This window comes from Hypomesus transpacificus, chromosome 23 (assembly GCF_021917145.1).
Source record: "Hypomesus transpacificus isolate Combined female chromosome 23, fHypTra1, whole genome shotgun sequence".
Taxonomy (NCBI): Eukaryota; Metazoa; Chordata; class Actinopteri; order Osmeriformes; family Osmeridae; genus Hypomesus; species Hypomesus transpacificus.
Genome location: NC_061082.1, coordinates 54,597 through 74,441, shown reverse-complemented (window position 1 = coordinate 74,441; position 19,845 = coordinate 54,597). Strand labels below are relative to the sequence as shown.

The 19,845-nt window shown below is 50.2% G+C and overlaps 1 protein-coding gene across 2 annotated transcripts; it reads right to left on the bottom strand.

The window, feature by feature from the left end:
• Positions 1–1,286: 1,286 nt before the first annotated feature.
• On the bottom strand, positions 1,287–18,556 carry palm2akap2 (palm2 and akap2 fusion). Of its 2 annotated transcripts, XM_047046653.1 has the most exons (8): positions 18,188–18,556; positions 11,332–11,412; positions 9,745–9,875; positions 7,226–7,340; positions 7,004–7,025; positions 6,030–6,128; positions 5,061–5,572; positions 1,287–4,861 (listed from the first exon to the last, which is right to left on the bottom strand). In XM_047046653.1, exons 1-8 carry the CDS (start codon positions 18,230–18,232, stop codon positions 4,835–4,837), a joined length of 1,032 nt encoding a protein of 343 aa, XP_046902609.1. In that variant the 5' UTR covers positions 18,233–18,556; the 3' UTR covers positions 1,287–4,834. The 2 variants fall into 2 exon arrangements, with proteins under 2 accessions (XP_046902609.1, XP_046902608.1); XM_047046652.1 differs by having other exon boundaries at positions 2,264–5,572; positions 18,188–18,555.
• Positions 18,557–19,845: the final 1,289 nt, after the last annotated feature.

Genomic DNA, 19,845 nt, shown 5'->3' with positions numbered 1-19,845 from the left:
TTTACCTGTCCTATGAGCGGCGCATCAAGCTGCGGTGCAGTCAGCGTCCCACGGTCGCACTGCGCTCTCAGATGTGCAAGACAACGGTATATAACCGATTACACCAATGACCCTCGCTCGTACACTCCTGGGGACTACGCTAATAACGCAGTCGGTTTATCGGCGGACTGGAAGCAAAAGGAGACAAGACGCTCGAGCATGCAGCAGGACTTCTGGCTGGGATGACATTGAGCGTTTACGCACGACGAGCTTCCTCCGTTTCCTTCCCCCTCCCTTTCCGCGCGGACCGTCCTTCCCTCTCCCAGTGTGTCTTTCTGAAAGCACGCGCGCTGAATAATGCAGGGCTCGCGTGGTCCTGGAGGTTTCTGTCCCGTTCCAGGGCAATCAGAGAACGACCACAGTGCTCGGGTTACCGCTCTCTATTCAGCTGCGCAACAATCTGGCCCCCGTCCTGGCATTGTGTCCCCCCCCCCCTCCCCGGCCCCCCTCCCGTACCGCAGGAACCCGGCGGCCAGGCCCGGTACTCAATAGTGGATGTTTACAAGCTGCGGATGGAGGCATTTTCAGGGACAATAACAAACACTGCTCAGGCTCCAGAACAATTAAGTTGCGCAACAAGAACCTAACGGCCATTAGAGGAAATATTCCCAGTGAATGGAATCCCAAATATGCAGAACGGATATTGAGACTGCACAAACCCTTGCATGAACTGGCGACATCCTGTAATTGTTGCACACCTGGCAAACACTTAACCTCCATATTCTGTATGACAAGGTCATGACAAGGTGTGATAGTGTCTGGCCTGTAACGCCTGACGTCATGGGAACTCACCATGGCTGTGTGGGGTTGTTTATAGGAAGTGGCTGCCATTGGTCTGTTTCCTGTCGTCAAGGCGTCCCCGTGGGTCTGTCCTCTACCTACGATAGAACACAGTTGTCGTCATTGTTGCCATCTTCATCATCCTCAGATTGGAGATGGGAACGAGGTACATGAGGAGAGAAGTGAGGAGTAAGTGGGCTGTTTCTCTGCAGCTCTGGACCACTGCGGGAGGGAAGAGATGGGTGAGGGCTGGGCCGAGGGGAGGAGAGGCTAATGAAGGAGAGGACAGAAGAAGAGGAGATAAGGAGAGGAGAGCAGACAAGAAAAAGTGGATGAGAAGAGAAAGACGAGAAAAGAAGGTAAGAGGAGAGGAGAGGGAGGAGGGAGGAAAGGAGGGAAGGAGGAAAGAGGAGAGAGGTGGGGGGAGGGAGGAAATAGGGGAGAGGGAGGAGGTGGAGGAAGAGAAAAGAAGTAGGTAAAGGAAGAAGAGGATAGGGGGAATGGGAGAGGAGAAATGGAGGAGACGTTTATGTGCTGACCAGACCTCTCATTGATTAGATCAATCAATTACACCCAACCCCCAGCCCCCTGGGGTAGATCTTCTGTTTGTGTGTGTGTGTGTGTGTGTGTGGACTGTGAGACGACAGGTGATACTGGAACACTAAGAAAACCATTCAGACCTGCCCCTGCCCCTTGACCCCTCTACACACTGACCCCTCTATATACTCAATGTCTTTCAATTGGATTTTTTTTGTACATTTTGGAAGCAACAGTCCCCCTTCCAAGTTCCTGGGTTAGTCATTATCTCTGCTTTGTCTGTGGCATGACCCTCCAGACTGATAAAGCCCATTTACACTGTAATTCTACTGAGTGATTACACCAAGTGATTGTACTGATGGATTCTACTGTGTCTACAGTTTTTTCTCTGCTCTCTCCAGTTGCTGGTAATCTTCAGGGGGGTCTGGCTGGGCTTGGGCCTTAGGGATTCTGAACCTGGCCTTTTTTTTCTGGACCTTCATGTTCCTGGGTTTTTCTTTCAAACGTTTTCTAGATGTAGCTGAGTGGTAGGTCTTTCATTCTTGGTAGGTCTAGGTAAGTCTCTGTGTTTGTGAGGTGGTTCTGCATGATTCGATGTGGATATATGTAGTTGTTCATGGTTCTTGGTTGTTCCGTTTGGCTGTGCATGATTTGGGGTGTTTCTGTGTGGTTCAGAGTGTTCTTGGGGTGGTTCTGCATGATTCTGGTTCATTGTTTTGGATGGTTCTGGATGGTTGTGGGTTAGGGCATGGATGGAAGCAGCCATAGTAGTAGAGGTAGGAGTGCACGGAAGAAACAAGTTGCACTAATGATGACGTGTGTATTAGTCTATGTGAGTGAGTGTGGGAATGTGTATGTACGAAGTATGCATGCATGTGTGTGTGTGTGTGTGTGTGTGTGAGTGTGTGTGTGTGTGTGGTTAGTGCCATTGCAGGAATGCAGTGTGCCCAGGCAGAGGAGAGTGAGTTAGAGAGAAAGAACTGAAGCAGAGACACAGGAGGGTCGGCACAGTGAGACTGTCCTTTATTGACCAGGAGGAGCGTACAGAAGGCCTGGCACTGGTGACCGGAGAAAGAGGGGGATGAGTGAGGGCGTGAGGGACGAGTACAGCCAGGGGATGAATCATAGAAAAGGAAAAAAAAGAGGATGGCAACAATATAAAAAGTACACCTCAGGTTACAAAAAACGACAGCGGATCAGAGTGGGCGAGGACAGCCGTCACATGACCCCCTGCGGTGTCATCCGGTGGGGGGGGGGAGGCTGAGATCCCACACAGCTGGTCTCTACTGGTGTCTACTGTAGGTATGGCAGTGTGTCAGTCTGTCGCTAGCTAGTCCTTCTGGAGGTCCTACAGCAGCGGGCCAGCTCAGAGACAGATTGAGAAGACTAAGACATCTCCAGGAGACCTATACAGAGTCCAGGTCTGCCATGCAGTGAGCTCTTCATCATCATCATCATCATCATCGTCATTGACTCTTTCCGAGTTTCTGATGGTACAGTTAAGAGTGCACTTTGTAGATGATGTGTAGATTAATGTGTGTGTGTGTGTATTGCAGAGTGTTGTGTACCTGTTGGTGTGACCGCTGTGGTACCTATAGCGCCTGGTGCTATGCTAGACCACTGATGCATTGTGCTACTGCGTATGACCTTTTCTAAATGCCTTACGGGGTCAAACATACTAAGGATGAGATGGCTACCGCAGTAGCTATGGAAACTTGATGGCTTGATGTCTGGAGGATGTCTTCTCTGAGCTGCAGAGAGACAGGGGGGGGGAAGGAGAAGAAGAGGATTGGATAGGAGGGGGGAGGAGGAGAGGACGATTGGATAGGAGGAGAGGGGATGGGAAGAAAGGCGAGGATAAAAGGAGAGGGGAAGGAGGATGGTGGGAGGAAAGGAGAGGAGATGAGAGGAGAGGAGGAGGGGGAGAGAGAGGGGTTAGTAGGGAGACAGACCACAGAGCAAAGCAGTGGATGTTAGTGAATGGAAAGGTAACAGCGGTTGTGGGCCAATACTACATTAACTGATACATATTCTATATATTATTGATCTAATAAATACTTACTGTCTTAATACATGTGCTTAGCACTGTTATATAGCATATTACTATACATCCTGGTTCCACACAGGGCCTCTGACCAATTGGAGCTGCCAGAGGACCTCATCTGACTAATTAAAAAGCCAGCTGAATTGACTGTCCCCACAGTTGGCCAATTACAAAGTCAGCAGTGCTGATTGACTAGTTAAGAATGTGTGTTTGGTAGAAACTCTACATTGTAATAATGGGAGATTGTCCAGGCTAGCAGCAAACTGTCTCCTGTCTCCAACGCAACTAATGTGCCTAAAAACATATAATAACCAGGCCCAGGACTCCTAGCACCATGGTAACCTCCATGTAAACTAGAACCTAGTTAAATTGAAACCTTCACCACTCAGCAGCAATTTGTTTGTGTGTGCGCATGTGTGTGTTGAGCTGGTCAAGTGGAGATTCCATTGGCAGTTGTGTTTCTCATCAACCCAGCACAGGAAGTTCTAATATAATGGCAGGAAATGGATCTCCTGGATAACCCTCGTCTTTATACTGGCCTAGACACAGCCCACACACCTCTAAGAGTGAGAGAGAGGGAGAACGAGAGAGAACTAGATTGAGAGAGAGGAGAAGAGAAGAACGAGAGAAAGGTAGAGCGATAAAGCAAAGGATTTCAGGGTCTCTGTGTTTACACACGTTAATTCAATGGCCTTTCGTTTTCAAAGCAAAATAAAACAACAACAACAAAAATCCAGTTAGGATACATCAGCTTGGTTGAATTATATCTCTAACGCTATAGGAAGATCAACGAAGCACAAAACCAAGACAAGGGCTCCATGGCAACACCCCTGAGGTAGGAGGAGTCACCGTGAACATGGGAGGGGTTTAGATACAGAGCTGGTCAGTGGTTGACTGGTCTGGGTGGAATTTGGGATCAGAGCAAAGGTCAGCGCTGCCTTTCTGTTTGTCTGTCTGCCTGTCTATCTGTCTGAATGGACAAGGGGTTCAGTAAGGCCACTATCCTGTAAGAAGCACTTTGAATCAATTCCAACCTGAACCTGACTACTATATTCTGTCTCTGGGTGGATCTTCAACAATTAATCCCAAGTAACTAGTTAGTGACCAGCTGGTGCTGTTCTGACCCCTCTTTGTCTGGCTAATCTGACCAGTAACTAGGTAACGAGGGGTCCTCTGAAAGGGCTGGATCTGAGAGGAGAAAGAGGGGTGACGTCGTGGGGTCAAAGGTGAGCCAAAGAGGTAACATCATCAGTTCAAAGGTCAGGAGAGAGAGAGTGTGTGTAGCCAAGGTCCAGAGGCGGGGATTCTGTTAGTAACCAGGGAGGGAGGGGCTTAGTGAGCGCGCTCCAGAAACAGAAAGAGTTGTGGGTAGGAGAGAGAAGGTCAGCTGACCAGGTCACATGACCGCGCAGCACTGACAGCGTTTTTTCTTGTCTATACCTGGAGGGGGAGGGGCATCCAGGGGCGAGGAGGGGTCGCGACCCTCGGAAGACAGTTCCGTGGTGGTGTCGGAGAGCGGCCGGCCGGACACCAGGTCGGCGGCGTTGCCGTCGACGGCGGAGACGTCCGTCACGGTCTTCTCCCTCAGCGACTTCTCGTCGTCCTCGTCGATCAGGACTATCTCCGCCTTGATGGTTCCGTCGAAGCCCAGCAGACGCCTCCCCTCGTCCTCCTGCACGCTCTGGTAGCCCAGGAACACCATGGTAACAGGCTGCTCCACACTGGCTGTCGGAACACCTAGCACCTCCCCCTCCAGAGGCTCGCTCCTGACTGGCTGGGACACCACCGCAGGGGGCGGGGCTCCCAGCCTCGCCTCCCGTTGGACAGTCTGTTCCCTGGCGGTGTGGTCAGTGGGGATGGGGGGCGGGGCGATGGAGGGGGCGGTGGTGTCGGGGTTGCCTGGCGTGACGGTGACCTGGCCCTCTCCCCGAGCAGTGGGCTGGCCCACGCGCTGCATTAGCTGGTCCACCTGGGCGGAGCTCCAGGCCTGCACGCCGTTCTCCAGTGTGGTTCCTCCCCCGGAGCGCACCTCATAGACCACCTTACGGCCGTCGTCGAACACCTTGACGCCGCGGGACGGCACCTGGTCTGGGCTCACGGCCTCCGCAGAGAGGATCCGAGTGTCGCCAGTCCGACGGTCCTTCTCCACGTTGATCTCCATGGCGAACATCGCTACTCACACACACACACGCACACGCACGCGCACAGACATAAACACACGTCAATGCACACAGGGAAACACAGCAATGAGTCACCAGCAAAGTGTGTGCAACAGTGAACAGAGTAAAACTCAAACACTTCAACAGCTGGAATGAACAGATTCACACCTTGCACAGTACATGGGTCCAGCTCTACAGAACACACTCTGTAAGTCCTCTAACACGCAGAACAGCTAAACTATCATTCTGAGAAGGTGATATGCATGTGTGTGTATGATATACATGCTCGTGTGTATTGGTAATGTGTGTGAAGTTCGTACGTGCGTATGTGTGTAGTTGTTTGGCTCCTGTGTACCACATCACCATGCAGCCCCTTAATCTAGGTAATCTCATTAGCTATACTGGCTTGGGTCCAAAACTAGCAAACCCCCGCCCCTCCCTCACCTCCTCCCCCACCACCCAGGACCTACCAGGCTTCTTTGGAGGCTGGCTGTCCCCAGCGGAGTGTGTGTCTGGCAGGCTGGGGCTGAGAGAAGTCCTGGGGCTCTGGTTCTCACCGCGTACCGCATCTGACAGGAACCAGGGATAGAGGGGACGTCTCACACCAGTCCAACACACAGCAGGCCCCTCCCTCCCTCCCTCGCTCCCTCCCTCGCTCCCTCGCTGCAGCCACACACGCCACACACGTCGACACACACACACACCCACACACAAACACCCCTCCTTCTGGAGCACTGCTTATGCAGCAGAAGCGGTGTGCGCGCATGTGTGTGTGTTAGCATGTGTGTGTATATGAGAGTGTGTGTGTGTGTGAAAGTGTGTGCATATGAGCATGTGTGTGTGCGCATGTGTGTGTGTTAGCGTGTGTGTGTATGAAAGTGTGTGTGTGTGTGTGTGAAAGTGTGTGCGTGACTGTGTGTGTGTGTGTGTGTGTGAAAGTGTGTGCGTATGAGCATGTGTGTGTGTTAGCGTGTGCATGAGTGCGTGTGAGTGTGTGTGTGTGTGTGTGAAAGTGTGTGCGTATGAGCATGTGTGTGAGTGCATTAGTGTCAAACAAAGCATGCCGGGGGCCAGGGCTTCCTGGTGAATAGGTGGATCAGGGCATGCTGCAGAGTCATGGCCTTGTGTGTGGGGCTCAATAGTCTCGCTGAGACAGGGGGGAAAGCAGCCAGCGGCCCAACATACACACACACAAACAAACAAACACACACCCACACACACACACACACACACACACACACACACACACACACACACACACACACACACACACACACAGGGGGACCCCTCTGGTCCACAATGATGATTGGTGGGATTGAGGGTTGCAGGGGGGTTGGGGGTAAACACACGCAGGTTGGACATGGAGGCCTGTGGAGTTCTGTGGCCATTACATTTAGTCATTTGACATGTTCGATAACAGGTGGCTAGAGACAGGTGGTGTTACCTCCATCCTGGTACTGTAGACTCTGGAAAGAGGATGAAGGGAGAGGGACCGGGGGAGAGGAGAGAAAGAGAGTGGCAGAGAAACAGAGAGAGATAGTGAATTGGTTTGGATTTACAGTACTACAATTTTCCCCTTCCCCTGTGAAGCTGTTTCCAGATAGGCTGCACGCGCCTGTCTCGAAATGTCAATGACAGAACATTCAAACATGGAAGGTTCTAGTACCTTCTGCAGGTCCTCAATGGACCGCTCAGTCTCCCTCAGACGCTCTCGGAGAACCTGTTCCTTAGCAGAGATCTGGGACTCCTCGTTCTCCAGCAGCTCGATCTCCGATTCCAGTCTGGAACGGCAGAACATGAAGGTCAGGGTCTGTTGGTCCATTAGGTACATCATCATGTCCCCAGGATGATCACCGTGACTCCAGGAACATCACTATGACCCAGAGTACATCAATCTGACTCCAGGAACATCACTATGACCCAGAGTACATCAATCTGACCGCAGAAACATCCCTATGACCCAGAGTACATCAATCTGACTCCAGGAACATCACTATGACCCAGAGTACATCAATCTGACCGCAGAAACATCATTATGACCCAGAGTACATCAATCTGACCGCAGAAACATCACTATGACCCAGAGTACATCAATCTGACCGCAGAAACATCACTATGACCCAGAGTACATCAATCTGACCGCAGAAACATCACTGTGACCCTGGGAACACCAGCATGACCCCAGGAACAGTTTTGGAGTAAGAGTTTTTATTAAAACTGATACCCTTTCTGGTATACAAGTCCTAAACAAATGTCACAAACACACACACACACACACATGCACGCTCGCATGCACACATTCCATCTGTCCCTGAGGACCGGGGGTTTGGGTTATTTTGAATGCTGGCAGCCAATCAGGAAGCAGCATTGTGCCTCCTCCCTGGTCTATTTCCTGTCATTGTTATGAGTATAGAGGTTTCATGATCAGCAGGAGCCTTCCCACCACACACACACACACACTCACACACTCACTCACACACACACACACACACACACACACACACACACACACATACACACTCACAGCTGTATAGTCGGAGGTGGTCTCAGTTATTATCTGACTGGGTTGTGGAGGCTGGAGGTCTGCGGCTGGCTGTAGCTGAGGCTGCTGGGTGTCTTGACCCCTGACCTCTCTGGTGTGGAGGGGGCGGGCTGGGGCTGGACTGCATTTTGATCAAAATCATCACTTCCATCCGGATCTTTTAAATTCTCTCCTCTCCAATGCCCACTTCCTCATATATCACCTTAAGAAAACACATCATACGCCTCTGTTCCTCAACTCTGCCATCCTGACCCTCTTCCATCAGTCTCCCCTCTCTGCTCCTCTCTAAACTCTGCCTTCTTACTCTCTCTGACTTCCTGTCTCTGATGCCCTCTGCTGGTCAAACTGCAGCTCTACAGCAAGTTTCTAAGCGCTTGGCCGAGTACGGTGACATACAATTTGACTCACTGGTAGAATGTGGGTACTTTAATCACAACTTCCTTTTTCCATAACGGTCTGTGTGTGTGTTTATGCGTCAAAGTTTGTGTGTGTTGTGGGGCGATGACATCACGCTGGCCTCTGCCTACTTCCCAATTTCCATTCTAACTTTCCTACTTCCTGTCTGGCAATGTCATTATCTCCGTGGCAACCTGTTGGCAGTTGCCATCTTGTCCTACAGGGAATCACAACCAATGTAGGATTGGTGTGTCTGTGTATGTGTGTTTGTCCTCTTAAGAAGTTTGGCACAGTGGAACATCCTGTCCTAAAAGACTTTACAGATGTCCTAACATGACACGGGGTTAGGCAAACACACACACTCACTCACATGAATATAGTTTGACTGCTTATGTACACACCAAAGTAAGCGTCCGTCATAAACCACAGACTCTCCTGGCTGTCTGTCTGGTGGTGGCCCTATACTAAGTTCAGCAGAGCTGTCCATATATGGCTCTGTATTCTGGACCATTCTAAAGGAGATACCAGACACACGCTAAGACTCCAGAGCAGAAGTAGGTGTGTGTGTCTGGTCCATGACAGTCACTATCAGCAGTGGAAAGTAGTGTCCCGTTATTTAAGTGTCTCTGTTAGTCAGGGTGCAAATATAGACAGTCACACCCACATTCTCACTCCAACACACACACACACACACGCACACACACACACACACACACACACACACACACACACACACACACACACACACACACACACACACACACACATACATACATGCATGCTTACACCTTAACCCATCAGCAGAATGGCCTTCTTCAGTCAAAGCTCACTTTTCAATGGGGGCTGTGTTTCCATAGAAACAGACTGAAGCCTTTAGAGCTGTCTAAATGTTATTGCTGACGAGTGATACGGTTGGAGTGGTTCCTTTCATAGTGACGTGTGCGTGTGTATGTATGTGTCTTACTATGTGAGCTTGACGTGTGGCGTTGGTGAAGAGACTCAAGTGTTGTTTGGAGACCCGAATGTCAAGACTTCAAATTTCATTCAACCCGGTGTACTAAAACCATAGCCCCTACCCTCCCCTCATCTCTTCTCCTCTCTTCCAGTGACCTCATGTTCCTGTCGTTGGAGCCTCCATCTGAGCAACAACAATGCATCATGGGAATCAGGAAGCTCCTCCCGAGAATAAAAACACAACGCCAGATTAACCTCCCTCCCTCCCTCCGCTCCCTCCCCTGTGTGTGTACCTGTGAATGGTGTCCTCCAGGGTCTTCCCCTTGTCTTCATCCTGCTGCAGCTGTCTCCTCCGGCCTTCCTCCTCATCCTCTGACCCAGAGGGAGTTCCCTGGAGCAGCCAGCGCTCCCGCATGGCCTTCGACTGGAGCAGAGGACAGAGTCACACACATGTATACACACACACACACACACACACACATAGACCTGTTCTGGCCTTCAACTGGAGCAGAGGACAGTCACACACATGTATACACACACACACACACACACACACAAACCTGTTCTGGCCTTGGACTGGAGTGTAGGACAAAGTCACACACAAACCTCAAATACGAATGCATCTCTCACATGCAATTGTCACAAATAACTACCGATTTGACAGTACTTCATGAAAGTAAATATGTGATACTGGAATTGGGATTCTGAGCCTGTTCTGTCAGCAATAAAATGAACACACACCACAAATAGCTCTGGCTGCTTTTAGAAGTGTGTGTTTGTGTGTGTCTTGCGAAGGGGCTAGTAAAGAAGCAGGAATGTGATGAAGTATTTAACAATATGGTGTTAGAATGTGGAGGGGGAGCAAGTGTGTTTGTCTGTGTGTGTTTTCTTATATGTGGGCGTGTGTGTGTGTGTGTGTGTGTGTGCGTGCATGTGCGTGTACAGTCTTCATGCGCTCCAGACACACAGGCCAGGCAGGGTGTGGCCTCACATGATGCTGCTTTTAAAACACACTGGACACAATCTAACCACTCAGATTACCATCCCAAGGAAGCTCTATCCTATTCTGTCCTGTTCTTCTCTTCTATTCTCGGGACTTTTATTGAATAGGTGGTAATGTGCTATCTGTATTTGCATTATGAGGTTGTCAAAGTGAAGGTGCCTATGTTGAGTAGGGGCAGTGTTCAGCAGACAGGGAGTGTGTGACCATGTGAGCCCTCCGGCTGTCGAGCTGGTCTCTCCTCTGAGAACAGCCTCTGTTGACCCAGTCTCTCCTCTGAGAACAGTCTCTGTGACTCTCTCTACTCCATCCACTCACGTTAAAGTAACTCGAACGATACTCTTAAGTAAACATCCCATTTCCTGCTGGAATCTCTCACACCCACTCTGTCTCTCTGTCCCTCTCTGTCTCTCTGTCCCTCTCTGTCTCTCTCTGTCTCTCTGTCTCTCTCTGTCCCTCTCTGTCTCTCTCTGTCTCTCTGTCTCTCTCTCTCTCTCTCTCTCTCTCTCTCTCTCTCTCTCTCTCTCTCTCTCTCTCTCTCTCTCTCTCTTTTTCTCTATCCCTCCTCCTCCCTCTCCACCTCTGTATTTAGCATGCTACACTTTGTGTTCAAATCTTTTTCCCTCTGCTGCTTCTGTAGATTCTGCCAGCCTCCAAGTACTTATCTTACGTGTGTGTGTTTGAGTGTGTGTGTGTGTGTGTGTGCAAGGCTGTGGAGAGAGGAGCAGACTCATCTGGCTGCTGTCAGAACACACAGCACACAAATATATGAATATTTATGCCTATGTGACCCTTAACGCTACACATGACCTCTTATCATCCACACACACACACAGACACACACACACGTGCACACACACACTGTCAGATGTGTGTGTACCTTGAGGTGTTGCAGCTGAAGCACCAGGTCCTCCAGCTGACCCCTCTTGTCCTCGATCTCTGCTTGGCGCTTCCGCTTCTCCTGAAAAACAAACAAACACACAAACAGACCCCCCCGAAATCGTTTACTTTCTCAGAGGAAGAGAAGGACAGAGGGATGGGGGGATGAGGGGAGATAGAGAGGGACAAAAAGGGGCGTGGCATCGGGACTGAGGAGAGAGGGCGAGGGGGACAGAGGGATGGGGGAGCAGAGAGATGGAGATGGAGAGGGAGAGAGGACTGATGACGGAGGGAAGGGCAACAGGGCAGGGAGGGTTAGGGTCAGCAGAGAGGACCTTGGGAAAAAGCAGAAAGGAAGAGAGGAAGAGATGGAGGAGGGTGGTGAGAGAGGGGGACGCAGGGAGGAGAGGAGAGAGAGGAGAGGGGAGGAGAGAGATAAGGCAAAAGAGGACAGAAAGAGATGAGGGGAGTAGAGGAGGAGGAGAGGATGAGAGGGTGATGTTGTTTAGGCATCAGAGTTACATGGAGCCTGCTGATATGAAACAGATGGATCACCATGGGAACGCTGAACATGGTTACTTCCTATTCCTATATATAACTGAGGAAAGCCCCTTGAAGTACGTCAGTGTTTCACACAAACACACGCTTGCACACGCACACACACACACACACGCACACACATGCACACACACACAGACATACACATACATACATACACAACTGAACTACAGCGCAAACCATCTCCCACATGCTTACACACACAAAGACACACACACACACGCACACACACACACACACACACACACACACACACACACACACACACACACACACACACACACACACACACACACACACACACACACACACACACACACCCTTAGCAGTTCCCATGGCCTTGTTGGTCAGAGGGAGTATGGCTTCCAGATGTGTGTGACTGTGGAGAACATGCGGTAACAATGGCAATTTACACACACAAACAAACACACATACACACAGATACATACACACGAACACACACATACTTCTTTGAAGATTTTTGATCTTTGTAGATAAATTGCTCTCGTGCCAAAGAAACGTGGTTTCCACAAATCATTATTAGTCAACACTCCTTTCTGTACAATATTCCCCTCTCCTCTCCTCTTGTCCCCTCCCCTATCCTCTCATCACACATAGACACACACAAACACACATTCACACACAAGCATTTCCCTTCTGCCTCCCCCCACCCCCACTCCCCCCCCCCCCCACACACGCACATGCTCAGACCCTGACATCACGCCTACAACACCCTGCTCCGATACAGCAGGCGAGCTCCAGCTGTCTCCACACAGAGAGGGGAATGAGAGACATAGAGGAGAGGATGGTGAGGGGAGAGCGGAGAGGGGAGTCATTCATACAGACAGGGCTGCTTCAGGCAGACAACTGTCCACACACATACACCACACACATAGCTGGACACACAAAGCCGTCATTGCACAGACCCTTGTCCATAGTGATGTCTAGACTGAGACTTGCCACCAAGGCCCTCTCTCACATGCACGTTACTATGCAGGTATGCGGCTGACAACACGGCTTCTACATGCCAACAGGGGATTAGAACCCAAACTGCAAACAGAGTGTCTAGCGTGGAGTGAACATGCTGTGCCAGCTCCTGGGTTTGACCCAGACCACTACAACACTTCCCCAGCAGTATCAAGCCTACACCCTGGCCCCTATGTTAGCTACTATGGAAGCCAGACCAGGGAGGATACTGTAAACACTGACACAGAGTTCCTCTCTCTCTCTCTCTCTCTCTCTCTCTCTCTCTCTCTCTCTCTCTCTCTCTCTCTCTCTCTCTCTCTCTTTTTCTTTCTCTTTTTCTCTCTCTTTCTCTCCCCTTCCTTCTCCATAGGGCTGGTCATGGATCTTCACCTGATGTCCTCTGCAGCCATGGGATCTTAGATCTAATACTGTTCCTGAAGAGCAGGCCAGGAAGTTCCTGTACAGAGTCACAGTCCCATCCTCAGGAGGAACACACACCCCCAGAGACAAATATGCTCACATTCCTGATGACACGACCTCCCCCACTTTCTCTGGCCCTCTCTTTTCTTCTCTCTCGCATGCACAAACATCCAGTACAGGCCATGGCGATACCATGGATTAATCATTTGTGTGCACTTTCGTACCTGTGGTACAGTAGGTGTGTGTGTGTTAGTATGTGTGTGTGTTTGTGTGTGTGTGTCAGTGTCTGTGTGTAATAAGAAAGTCATGAGACAGAGAAGCTCATTCAGCAGTTTCAGTAGGACTGATTCATGGCAGATACACCTATGTTAGACACATTAGACACACACACATTCTGACACACACATGCTGACACACACACACACACACACACACAAACACACCCACACACACTCGGCTGTCCCCTGGTTCTGATTAGTCAGAGCCAGAGTTGAAAACAAACACACACCCACACACCCACACACACACCCACAGAGGCCAGAGAAGCCAGTAAAAGCTTGTTTCATGAGCCAGTGTGGAGGTGATGAAGGCGTCCCTGTGACTGCCCCAGCAGGTATGGAGGTGCTCAACATGGCTGTGTGGAGATCAGCAGCCCTGGGGGACATCACAAGAGGCTCCATGTGGCTCCAGTTAAGCTGGGGACCCCGACAGGAGCTTCATGAGCAGGCAGGCTGCATTCCTCCCAGCCTCAAGGGCCACAGCTTCCTGCTGCTTTGTGTTTACTAGCTCTGTTTACCACTGCTGTTGACTCCATATACACTCCTCATTTGCTTCCAGTGGAGACATGTAAGCAGGTGGACAAACTAAGAGATGGACAGATATGCGCCAGTCATTCACCAGGTCATCATCTGTCATTCACCTTCAAACCCTTCAGGCAGTTATCTACCACACGGCTGCCCTGCTCCCTCCTGTCTCCCACACGACTGTTTGTGTGGTTCCCAGTTTAGAGTCCACTTGACCAGCATTCCTGCCCCCCTAACCCCCTCACACCCCACCACCCACGTCCACACCCCGCCCCGCCCCCTAAACTATGCCAGGCAGCCGAGAGGAGAGGCAGGAGCTAGGACAGCTGCTGCTAAACTTAGACCCAACAGAACGCCTAACCCTCACCCTTCCACACCCCCGACCTTCCAACTCAGCCCCAATATCTCTGACCTTGCAAAACAGCCCCATCCCCAGTACCCCAACCTCAATCCTGTCCCAATAGCCAGATCTGCTACCCAACCACAGCTCCAAAGCTCATGCCCAACCTTGGTCAAGCTCAACTCCACCCAACCCCCCTGTATGCCTTCCACTACTAGGTCCAGTCCTGCAGCTAGTTCATACTGCAGCCAAGACAGGATCAATCTGGTGGGTGAGGAGAGAGGGTGCGTGGAGGGTGAGGGAGGAGAGAGGGGGATGAGCACTGAGATCATCTGTGTAAACAAGCCTGTTCTGTTCAGTGCATGTTCTGTTCAAACACACACACACACACGCACACACAAACACACCTATGCACATATACACATTGTCTTTCTCTCCCCTCCTGATACACAGTGGTAGCCCAGTCCAGCTTTGTATCAAACCCTGTTATTCTGTACCGGCTAATCCTGGGTTTGGTCCAGATTCACAGAACCACCAACAGTACTGACTACTGGGCCAACTGCAGAACTGCTGCAGATTCTCCAGATAGCTCCAGTGGTGCATCATGGGAAACCTGGGAAGACGCTGCTCTGTGATTATGTGCTAACTATATGGTAATTACATGTCTGGGTTTAACAAGATGACATCCAAACCGTTTACTAATCCCACCAATGAGTCTCTCTGTGACAGTGCACTTGTGGAGTTACCAGCTTCCTATGCCTTGGCAGGACAATCACTGGATCTCCATGGAACATCCGGAAAGGATCATTCAATTCATGTAAATAACCTGGGTCATCGAGAACATTTAGAGCTGGTCTGGCCGGGAGAAGATGTTAACAAACCTGGCTCTACTCAGAAAACCTAGCAGCACAGGGGGAGGGTTCAAACTGACTCAAGCCAGAGGATGGTTTCACCCAATAGCAACACAGAATAGAAACTATAACTAAACCAGGACAGAGAACACTGCCAACACAGGATAGAGAACAATAATAGTATTATTCAATATGAATGATTCTATCATTTAGCATTCACTGTGATTTAAATCTGCAACCTCTTCATCTGCAACCAAATGTTCTATCACTGAGCTACACCTATATTCAACCAAGATAGGTAATTACAACTAACCCAGGGTAGAGAATGCAACCAATCCAGGATAGAGGCTGACATCACAGAGGACTAACTCAAGAATCAAGGTCAAAGGGTTATGGGAACACTGATCCAGTAGTTTCCAGTCTGCATGTGAAATCTGTGGAAGAGTCGACATTAATGACATTAACCTCCATCTTCAAACAGTGCTTATAGCTGCTAAGCTAGTGGCGATCAGCCCTGCTAATATATGCTAACTCCTGCTGATCCTATGGCTGCTTAGTGATGCTAACTTCTTTTAGCAATCCACACAAAAAGCTGCATTATTTATGCTGAAGATGATGAAGATGGAAACCATAACGTTCCATTATTGATGTTGTCATTAGCCTGTTGGGGAGTGGAGGGCTGTAGTGTGTGTGCGCGTGTTCAGAGGGCTCCGATGTTGGAGGACCCCTCGCAGGGTGGGGCATCGCTCTCAACCCTAATGACATCATCTCACGCTTCAGCTGTGCCAGAGGGTCTGACTGCTCTCTGGCTGAGAGCTCAGGCACAACGACTCGATCAATCTTGAATCATCCTCGTACTCATTTATGTTCCATGGGTGTGACTTCCTGGTTCCTGTGCTTGACATCACTGATAGCCAAGGAAACATCAAGGGAAACACACATGCCTCATGCTGTTGTTCTGGGCTTTGAATGGGAAGTTATAATGGCTCTGGTGCTTCCTCATTTACAGTTGCTTCATTTTCAGTCACAGCAGGGGGCGGGGCCTATGAGGGAAGGGAACTAGGAGAGGAGACCGGTGTAATATGGCACAGAACAATCAAGTATCTTACAACGTCCAAGTGTCCAGAGAGTACATTTAGTTTGGCTCATTTGCTACTCTGGCAGCTCAGGCCTCTCTGGGATGGTGTCCTTAGTTTCCCTAATGTAAATATGGCAGCTATAATTCTGCTGGAATCTGCTGGCTGGGGAACAGAGGCCTGTGTGAGTGCAATACAACTGTGCAGTCCAGCTCAGTTCTTGGGGTCTGTGTTTGATGGCTCAACATAACAGGTTCTCAGGGTATCACCAGTCACATGTCAGTCTGTGCCAGATACCAGGTGCCCTGCTGCACTTGACTGGTGCTAGAGGCTCCGGAACCTCCTTTCCCTGGGTTCTGACTTCCTTGTTCTAAGTTCTGAAGTCCATGTTCCATATTTCACGTTCTGTGGCTCAGATGGAACAGGTCATTAGTTAGGTTAATCACTTCCCTGTAATTCCAACCTCAGTCTGCTCCAGAACAGCTCACCTCAGCCAGCTATAATTCACAGCAGTAATAAGATCTACATCTTTTATGCATACAGAGCTGTCTCCTTACTCTGCCGTGTTTCATGTCTCCCGCCTCCTCACATCCTCCCCTGTCTCCTTTCTTGTCTCCTCCCCCCTTTCCTCCCCCGTCTCCTCCACTTGACGGTGGATAACTACAGCAGTGTTGAACCTCCCCATCTCCTTCAACAGCCACAGCTGGATCAGCACAGGGATGAACACGGCTGAATGTTCCTGAATACTTCACATCAGTAAACATTCTGAAACATGGTGTAGACTCATGAACATAATTGAACATTCCATGGGATTGGCAAACCTTTCTAAACTTCAGGGAAGGTTCTGGAACATTAGTGAACACTCACTGTTTCTTCACATTCCATTTGTGACCACTTTGAAACAGTTAACGTTCTGGAACACAACCTGCCAGCATGGAGTGGAATGAACTTTGGCTAGCTGGAACTCAAAAAGTGTTTACTCTTCTCCATAGTCAACAGTGTGTCCACCATGTTGGTATCACATACAGTATATATACTCCCTGCCAGGCAAGGTTGCCATGTTACAACGTGGCCAAAATAGTTTTCCATCTGTCGTTGCACTCTACTCTACTAGCGTGTGTGTTTGTGTCCCTGTGCGTGTGCATGTTTGTGTTCCTGTGTGTGTGTTTCTCTCCCTGTGTGTGTGTGTGTCCTGCGTGTGCATGCTGTGGTTCCTGCTGGCGCCAAATTTAGTCCCCCTCAGTCCGTCACTTGTCTAACGGCAGTTCCTCGCGCTCATGTCAGAACCCTGGGACATTCTCGAGGTGTTCAGGGGTTCATCTATGCTGGCTACCATCCTGACCAACCCACAACCGACCCAGCAGAGACCGAGGAGCTACGAGTCTCCTGGTCCCTTTTAGAAAACCGTTGCGCCTCAATCTCACGGCACATCTGGAAACTTCTCCTGTTTTCCACAGTTCCCTGCTAACAGCTCCCCTCTGAGCAGAGGCACACACAGCAACGGCAGCACAGCGAGTGCGGGAAACGAAGGGGAGAGAGACACACCAAGAGAGAGAGAGAAAGAGAGGGAGAGCGAGAGAGGGAGTGACTGAAAGAAATGTAGACGTATGAGACAAAGAGTATAAGTGTGTATGAGATACAGATTCAAAGAAAGAGTGAGGGAGAGTGATTGAGCGGGTATGAGGGCAGAGAGTCGTCTATGAGACAAGCAAAGGTCTATGAGAGCAAATGTGTGTAGGAGAGAGACAGAACGAGAGAGATACAAAGAGAGACACTGAGAGGCCGAGAGAGAAAGAAAAAGAAAGAGAGAGTCACAGAGCTAGACAGTAAGAACGGGACTTACCGCCAGGGCTTGCAGTCTCTCCTTGTGCAGCTGAGCCTCAGCCATTCTGTGAGGGACAGGGGAGAGAGGTGAGACACGGAGGAGAGACAACTCTGTCCCGTCTGCCTGGGGCTGGGAGGGAGGGAGGGAAGGAGGGAGGGAGAAGAGAGAGAAGAGAGAGAAGAAAGGGAGCGAGCGAAGGAGAGACCCGGCAGTGAGGGTGGTCTGTAGTAATCCAGTCAAAGTGCGGAGCGCGTGCTGAAATCTTTCTCATTCACTGGCCATGTGCCTCAACTAAGCCTGTCTGCCTGTCTGCCCTCTCTCTCTCTCTCCCTTCCTACACCCTCTCACCTTCCCCCCTCCCTCCCTTTTAGGCACAGCCATGTATGTGCAGACCAGCTGAGAACGGGGAGGAGGAAGAGAGAGGGGGGGAGAGGGGAGAATGGAGGGAGGGGAGCAGGGGGGGAAGAAGGAGGAGGGGAGAGGGGGGGAAGGGGAGAATGGAGGGAACAGGAGGGAGACATATTTTACTCTGACATGTGAACGCTCAGGCTGGGAGCTTCTGCAGCTGAACTGGACTATAGTGTGTGTTCTCAGACACAGTAGACTAGAAGGTATGTGTGTGTGTGTAATTCCCACAGGATGATTGGGGTGGATTAGTGATGCAGAACATCAGCAGTGTAGATTCTAGAGCAGAGCCTGAACCACTGCGGAACACAGCGTCAGCAGAACACTGCTCTGATTCCACGTTTCACCTTTAAACACGCACGCACACACACACGCATGCATGCACACCAGACACAGAGACCACTCCACCTCTTCCTCTTCACCTCCTCTCCCTGTTCCCTCTCTTCACCTCCTCTCCCTGTTACCTCTCCTCAGCTCTCCCTGTTCCCTCTCTTCACCTCCTCTCCCTGTTCCCTCTCTTCACCTCCTTTCACTGTTACCTCTCATCACCTCCTCTCCCTGTTACCTCTCCCTGTTACCTCTCCTCAGCTCTCCCTGTTCCCTCTCTTCACCTCCTCTCACTGTTACCTCTCTTCACCTCCTCTCCCTGTTACCTCTCCTCACCTCCTCTCCCTGTTACCTCTCCTCACCTCCTCTCCCTGTTACCTCTCCTCACCTCTCCCTGTTCCCTCTCTTCACCTCTTCTCCCTGTTCTGCAGAGGGGGCCTAAAAGTCCTTATATGGAGAACAGCAGCAGCAGTCTGCAGGGGGAATCTCAGGGGAATTCAACAGAATGCACTGAAGCTGGCCTTACCGTAGCACTGTAGCCTGCTTCAAGACATCATTGCAGCTGACTTAACCATAGTACTGGAACTGACTTTACCATAGAACTGGAACTAGATGACAAACATAACTAATGTACTGGCCTGACAGGACATCTAGGGTACAAGACAACTGGAACAAACTAGATCACCGATGGGCATATGGAGGAAGTGTGTTGTTCTAGAAGAAACAGAGAAGTGAGATGAGTCACAGCATGAGTCTGTAGATGAAGCCTACAGGCCATGCAGTGTATAAATAACCTACATGTTGTGTTTTATCTCTATATTGTGGCACTGGCAGAAACTGCAAGGGGAAAGAAACCGTAACAAATGTAAGTAAGGCTAGCATCTATCAGCCTGAGGCAAGGCTGGGTAAGCCAGAAGCTAGGCTAGGTTAGTCAAATGCTTGCC

Excerpts from the sequence above, each read along its gene's own strand:
- palm2akap2 (XM_047046652.1), bottom strand. The coding sequence starts at position 18,232 with ATGGCTGAGGCTCAGCTGCACAAGGAGAGACTGCAAGCCCTGGCG. Across the intron at positions 6,129-7,003 it reads TCTACAGTACCAGGATGGAG|ATGCGGTACGCGGTGAGAAC; the intron begins GTAACACCACCT and ends GGTTCCTGTCAG. Across the intron at positions 5,573-6,029 it reads CCAGCCTCCAAAGAAGCCTG|CGATGTTCGCCATGGAGATC; the intron begins GTAGGTCCTGGG and ends GTGTGTGAGTAG.